This window comes from Penaeus japonicus, unplaced genomic scaffold, assembly GCF_977035675.1.
Source record: "Penaeus japonicus unplaced genomic scaffold, GWHDUDI00000001_assembly GWHDUDI00000017, whole genome shotgun sequence".
In the NCBI taxonomy this organism is placed as follows: Eukaryota; Metazoa; Arthropoda; class Malacostraca; order Decapoda; family Penaeidae; genus Penaeus; species Penaeus japonicus.
This window is the reverse complement of record NW_028234419.1, coordinates 14,317,954-14,325,453: the sequence shown is the minus strand read 5'-3', so window position 1 is coordinate 14,325,453 and position 7,500 is coordinate 14,317,954. Positions and strand designations below refer to the sequence as shown.

General features: G+C 34.5%; 2 protein-coding genes across 5 annotated transcripts in view; both read right to left on the bottom strand.

The window, feature by feature from the left end:
- Positions 1–2,909, bottom strand: part of LOC147470006 (uncharacterized) — a 3,500-nt gene extending 591 nt beyond the window's left edge. The window contains exon 1 of the mRNA XM_086545996.1: positions 1–2,909. This exon is cut by the window's left edge and continues 83 nt beyond it. Coding sequence (XP_086402122.1) covers positions 1–1,817 — 1,817 coding nt within the window. The 5' untranslated portion in view covers positions 1,818–2,909.
- The window catches only part of LOC122259240 (uncharacterized), a 71,797-nt gene that overhangs the window by 7,790 nt on the left and 56,507 nt on the right, over positions 1–7,500 (bottom strand). For 3 of the 4 annotated variants that reach the window (XM_043025863.2, XM_043025867.2, XM_043025868.2), the window contains exons 11-13: positions 7,169–7,336; positions 6,199–6,306; positions 3,429–3,542 (exon numbers count right to left, since the gene is read on the bottom strand). In XM_043025863.2, coding sequence (XP_042881797.2) covers positions 3,429–3,542; positions 6,199–6,306; positions 7,169–7,336 — 390 coding nt within the window. The remainder of the gene's footprint in view (positions 1–3,428; positions 3,543–6,198; positions 6,307–7,168; positions 7,337–7,500) is intronic. The other variant, XM_043025866.2, reaches the window with a different exon arrangement.

Below are 7,500 nucleotides of genomic sequence, written 5' to 3'. Positions count from 1 at the left end.
TTTCGCATTTTGATTTTTGGTTTAACGTTCATCCTCTCATCTTGTCTCTTCAAATATGTTTTCATGATTTGTGTGCGCTCCACTCCTAGAGCAGTATCAAGGCAACTTGCCTCATATCCAAAGTTGTAATTTGCAGTTGCCTGTGCAACAGCAAAGTCTAGCATGGGTTTATTAGCATTTTTATGCTTTGGGCAAATTCGCCAAATGCGTGAATGCAGGGACTCATTGGGATTTTGTGTTTTCCCACGCAAGCACTTGATCATCATTTCATCACTTGTCAATCGATCGTAGACAGCTTTCACTTGTGCTAGTTCATCTGCTGCAAGCTCAAACTTTATTTTCATCGTACTGTGGCTTTTTGGTTCTTCGTCATTTGCAATTGATTTGTTATAAAAACACCAGGAATCCCTGGTGGCTGGGCATAGTTGATGTGTTGGTTTTGCATCGGTCGATGAGCAGTGATAAAAGGATGCCATGATGCCCTCCCTCATCTTCTTCGCAGTGGTATTCATTCTCTTCTTCACAGCTAATCTGAAATAGTGCTGCAGATGTGTTATAACATTTTCTGTCAGTCTATTTTGGCCCCCTAAACTCCTCTTCCTTTTCTTAATTCCATCTGGAAGTATTTCCATCACAGATTGCTTGCTTAAATTTCGAAGGCCAGTCCCAAGGCGTTTCGCGACATGGTTCACGCACTCCTCTTTTCTCACAGGGTGATCTTCTCCGTATGGCCCAGTATTTTCATTCATTTTACATACTTCAAGTAAGGCACTACTATCACCATCTGAGATGAATGTGATGTACCTCATTTTGTGTGCAAGCGAGCGCCCCCACAGAATTACTGCGGCACCAGCTTCCATTCCTCCCGAGGAGCCTTCATAATTTTTGTGGCACACATCAACGTGCCCCGCATGCCACTCGTCAAATTGTTCCTTACTTAAGTTTTTCTTTTTTTTTGTGCATGCTTCGCAGAATTTTGACATTGTCTTATAATCTATTATATGACCAGTGTTAGCATCAATGACAGCACCCGCACCTAGCAATGACTTCTCTCCACGTGTATGCCAGGTGCCATCATAACTTACATCAATGTTCAATATACCATCACTGTCAGGATACCGTCCCAATTCACTGCCATAATGGGCAATAACTTTCTTTCTATTATTTTCTAACATGCTTTTAGTGTGTTCAATCGATTTTTCAGTTACATATTGCCTATATCTAACATACGTTTCTTTGGTAAATCTGCTAAGGCCGATATATGCTATGACCCTCTCCACACCCCTAAACAACCATCCATGTAGCATCATAGCATACACTAGCATCACTGTCAGTCTATGTATGCCTCGTTTTCCAGTGTCACTGTCACCTTTTGTATCCATAGCAACAAATGCACAGTTCTTGCAATACAATTTGATATGTGTGTCAATTTGATGCGGAGTAATCTTGCACTCCATGGTCTGGGTGCAACACTCACTGCACAATGTGTTTGCAGCCAATTGATGCAAGCGTTCTTTCTTTATTAGTACGAAAGACGTGTCTGCTACTTCTTTGCTTTCCATAGAAAAAAATCTTTTCCTTTTTTCTGCACTTGTTGGTAACTTTGAGCGAGCAAGTGATGAGCCGGGGGAAGGGAAGGGGGAGGAGGGCGGAGGCACGGGGGAAGGTGGTGGCGTGGCTGCTGGCTGCAATCTCGACTCCGCTATGATGCTTTCTTCTTTTTCTATAGAAGGTGTTCCTGTCTTTGATTTCTTCTTGTCACGAGCCTTCTGTAACAGTCGTCTTTTCACCTCATAAATTCGTTTTCTTCTCCCCATCTTGACAAACTCAGGAGAAAAAAACACTAAAATGTGGAGGGAAATGGACGGCGAAATGTGTTGCACACTTTACTACGGGAGCTCGGAGAGCACCGAGATCATGTTTGCGCAGGACAGTTCCCTCTTTTCTAGCCTCGCACAGAGGACCAAACGTTCGCACAAACGTTTATCATAATATAGGCCTTATATGCAATAATTTCCAAAAACTCGCAATAATTTGCTGCCGTATTTCAACTTCTATTGCCAAAGAGCTTGACCCGCCCACGCGTATCAACCAACCCAAAAGGGGCGCCACCACGCGTGCGCGAACCATCGCCGAATGGTGAAAATGCCAAAAATTTCCTGATTTTTATTTTATGTCGTCTCATTCAACCGTTTAAAAAGTATCTTAATGATGGTTTACAACAAAATTTATGTAACAATGAAGTAAGATTATAATACCTAGGTGAATAAGCCTAGAATAAATTTTGCTTTGATTAATGTGTCATGAAATGCATTCTATGTTTGCACAATTAAGATCTATTTACTGACTGCTAATCTGCACAACTAGTTTTTAAGAAATAAACTTTTTTATGCTTAAAGTAGCATGATGTGAACATATTCAGATTCACATTCCGATAAAGAAACAAGATATGTATTAGTCGTGTCTTATGAACTCAAAAGTGTTTTTCATCAGAAGAAGAAGCAAATAGCTGTAAAAAAAAAATGTTGTTCAAAGGCGTGCCACAGAGGCACGGGTCGCTCTGTGAGCCTGACGGCTGGTTTTGTTTGAGCGGTACGACAGTTTCGCTCTCGTACGCCCGACAGTGCCCATGAAGTTGAAATGATTTCAACACTTTGACACTGCAGATAAGGCCTTATATTGATATAATGCAGTATAATACGACATATACTAGCTCAAGTTTTCCCCAAAATCACGCTGCCCGGTACCATAATCAACAAAAGACTGAATTACCTATTTAGTCACCTACAGTATTACTTGTTCATCATGCAAATAAACCATAATGTCTGAGATCTTTTCTGCTGTTACCAACCTAAGCATCAGTAACTCAAGAGTTGGTTATGTTCCAATTCTTCTTGCATAGTGAAAAAAAAAAATCAGGAGAAAACTCTCTTTAGATTATAAGCATACTGTAAATCTACTTCACCATACTGGGACATGAAGAAAAGGAGTAACACCCAATACATACTTATCTCGAGCGATATAACAAACACTGTAGCATTGTTAGTTACCTTTACTAACTCTTCTTTTTCTTCTCATCTTCCTTTTCTTTTTCCTTCTCTTTCATTCCCCTCCGCTTAATGGTGCTAACATTTTTGACAAAACATTCTCTACATATTTTACTGATCATACATTTAAATTATAATAAATAGTCACCTTGCAGTGGTTTCCACTCTTAGTACTTTGGCTGCTTTAATGTGCCATTTGGTAAGTAGCTATTAGTCACTCCAATGTTTAGGTTTTCCTAGTAAAAGCCAAAACTTCTTGTAAATCATTTATAAGACCTCAGTGTTTTTTGTGTTTTTTTTTTCTCTCTCTCTCTTCCCTTTCTCTTCTTTTTGAAACTTGCTACTTTTAAGAGTGATTTTGTGACAGAGAAAATGCTTTACCTTTATGACATCTAGTCCTCCCAGCCTGGGTATTTAAAGTTGGATCATCAATGTAGTAATTGGGTTCATCACGAAGGGAACGTGTTCCTTCCATATGAAGAGGTCTACGTCGCCCTATTGGGAAATTGCAACTCTGTAGTTTCAAGTATTCAAATTTTGAACTAAAGTCTACAGAACTTGCACTGAGAGGAATTCAGGTTCTACTTCTACCATTCAGTCTATGCATACCAGTTCTACTTTCCATTTTTAATCATGCTTTTTTAAAAATAATTTTTCTTATCAAAATTAAATTATGATATTGTACCCTGCTAGTTCTTTTCTTAGCAATTTTGCACAAATTAACCCAGGTTTCAATAAAAGCAACCTACAGTTTCTACATTTAAAGTTACACAGGCTGTCATCATATTCTCCTACCTATATGTGAATCATTAATTTTTCACCAATGGATGTCATATATGTAAAATTTAAGATATATGCAAAACAACCAAATGATATGGACCTTCACTAGAGACAACTGAAAGATACATATCCATCTGATCTAAAGGTGGAAGTCAAACACACAAATTAAATGAGTACTGTGACACTGAAGTCAAGTAGAATGCGACAAAATAAATAAACATTCCTTTGTTTCATTTTCCTAGCAAAGGTTCCTCATAAAGTTGCAAAAGAACATCAATACACATAAAACTTTAAATGGTTCTCACAGATACAAAGATAAAGGTACCCTACAGTTCTTTCACTGGCAACTTTGCCTCCAAAGTTCCACATTCAAATGTCTCATTTTACCCCTGTTATCTATTATGTAATATGTCCCTTTAAGTTTTGTTTTTTTCCCATTCAGTTCCATTATGCTGATTCCTTTACTTATTACCAAGATGCGAACCATGCAAACAGTCAACTAATAATAATGCTACCATTTTCTTTTAATGTAACACTTATCTATTTTCTACATCAAAGTATTTGCCATGACCAAGAGACCTATACCCAATATGACTAATGGCCTTAAGACACATTTACTAGCTGTGGATGTATTTAGGGTTTTTGACCTTCTATTTACCCTTCTTCAAAAGAAAATTAATCTTAACTAACCTTACCTTAAATGAGTTGAAATACTGTCATGTACAAGACATACATTACCTCTAAAATACAAAAAATATATTGTGGGTAGACACGAAGGTAAATTGCAAAGTAATTTTTAGGAATTTATACATGTATATGTGCTTACATGCATGCATGAAATACAGGTAAATATAAATATAAATGTAAATATACATGCATTTTTGCATACATACCTGTACAGACATACATACATACACATACGTATATACAATAACATATACATATAAACGTGTTTATATATATATATATATATATATATATATATATATATAGATATATATATATACATATATATATACATATATATATATATATATATATGTATATATATATATATATATATATATATATATATATATATATATATATATATATATTTATATATATATATTTATATATATATATTTATATATATATATTTATATATATATATTATATATATATATTTATATATATATATTTAAATATATTTATTTATATATATATTTATATCTATCTATCTATCTATCTATCTATCATATATATATCTATATCTATCTATATCTATCTATCTATCTATCTATATATATACATACATATATCTATATCTATCTATCTATCTATCTATCTATATATACATACATATATCTATATCTATCTATATATCTATCTATCTATCTATCTATATATACATACATATATCTATATCTATCTATCTATCTATCTATCTATCTATCTATCTATATATATATATATATATATATATATATATATAATAAATGCATACATACAAGTGAAAATCAATGAGTATTAATGTATTTCCAGTACATAATGGCTCTACAACCTTTACAAGTCACAATTATTGCATAAACAAAGAATATCATTATACTATACTATAAACTATAAAAAGAGGGAAAACAACTGCTAGTTGAACATGCAAGCAAAGTAACAGGTATTAGTATGAGAAATTTAAAGAAAACATTAACATGCACATATGTAATAAAATAATGGCAGTTAATATGCACTGACTACCTTAATTAGGAACATACAAATCAGTTAATAATTGCATTTCATTTACAATTAGTAGACAAATTATCTGACTTTTCCAACTGCAAATAAAAATGACAACACAGAATTAACCTGCTGCCTGTAAAGGTTTAAGAATACTAAGATCATCATAAAACCATATATGTGTCCACTGAGACAGGGAAGGGAAGAAAAGAGAAGTGAGGATGAGAGTTAGAGTAAGGAGGAGGAGGAGGAGGAGGAGGAGGAGGAGGAGGAGGAGGAGGGGAGGAGGAGGAGGAGGAGGAGGAGGAGGAGGAGGAGGAGGAGGAGAAGAAGAAGAAGAAGGAAGAGAAGAAGAAGAAGAAGAAGAAGAAGAAGAAGAAGAAGAAGAAGAAGAAGAAGAAGAAGAAGAAGAAGAAGAAGAAGAAGAAGAAGAAGAAGAAGAAGAAGAAGAAGGAGGAGAAAAAGAAAGAGGAGAAGGAGAATGAGTTGGTGGAGGAGGAAAAGGAGAAAGAGAAGAAAGAGAAGAAGGAATAGAAGGAGAAGGAGAAGAGAGGGAGAGGAGATGGAAAAAAAAAAGGAAGACAGAGAAACAAGGGAGATAAGCGATGAGAAAAGATAAAACGAAAAGCCAACAGAGAGAGATATTCTATGATTATCTTACCTCCCAGTAATCCCACAAAGTGTCGAACCAGGTTTGTCGTTGATCGGTTTGTTGTATCTGGAATATTACTGGCAGTCATGTATGTTGCTCCAGACTCATTCTCTGAAACTGAATTGACAACTTCAATATGAATAGAAAACAAAGTAAGTTACTATAAATATTAAACATGGAATTATCAACATTAGCAATCCTTAAAGATTCATGATGTAGATTTTTTTAACAACTAAATGAATAATACTGAATATAAAGAAACATGTTTTCTTTCTCTACAGCAACACAGATACAACTTGATGATGAAACTGAAAATGTTCTGAATGTGTAAACTCTACTCATAATTCTTACCTACAATTTTCATACTGACTTTGCTACAAAAGGATTTTGAAGGATCTCACTTCTAAGGCATTATAAATAAACTAAATTAATACAGGCACTGAAGCTGTCTTTACTCTAATGACCTGATCAAATATGGGAACATGAACTATCTGAAATGACAATTCATAATAAAACAATTTTACACCATTTAATTTTGGCATGCAGCATATAAATATTTTGCTCTTATTTCTTTGAATGATAGTGGAAATCTTACAATCTTTATTGTAAAAAGTTAAGAATCACTTGATCATACAAAGGCCTATACATTAAAAGAGTTATTCACACATAAGTGCCAATATCGTGATTTTTGTTGGACATTACTATTTTCCATGCTTGTACTAAACATATCTTATCCTAACACTGGAAGTAAAGTTGAAAGTTTAAAAAAATAACAGCTAACTTTGCCTTGCTGAGCACAAGGATAAATTCATGCAAATTTGTGGGTGAGTTCAAAGGGAAAATGATCAAGATTTTTACAAAAATGGGAGTTATCTGAACTATGCCAACCTTTGACTACCTTTTCTAACATCTTACATCTTAGCATAAATGCATATACTAATGAAGCGGGTCACATATTTGCTCCAAACGGACTACTTGCCTGTGTCATCACTTCTTTGGTCTGATGTGCCTGTAGTAACCTGTTCTTGGCTAGATACATTTACAGTTGCCTTAGATGAGTCAAACTCATTAGGTGATTCACTGTTTTTGTTCTGAATTTTTTCAGTAAGAGACTTTGTTACTACTGTGTACAAATCTTTACTTTCTTCTGTGGAAAAAAAGATAATTGTGTATCAGTAACAGTTATTTTGTAAAAATAACAAAAAAATAAAACTGACTATTAGCAATGAAAAGTTCTCCACTAAGGAATCACAGCATAAGTTATTTGTACACTAACTACAATTCTTTAATTTGCAAGAGCTTACTTGTATT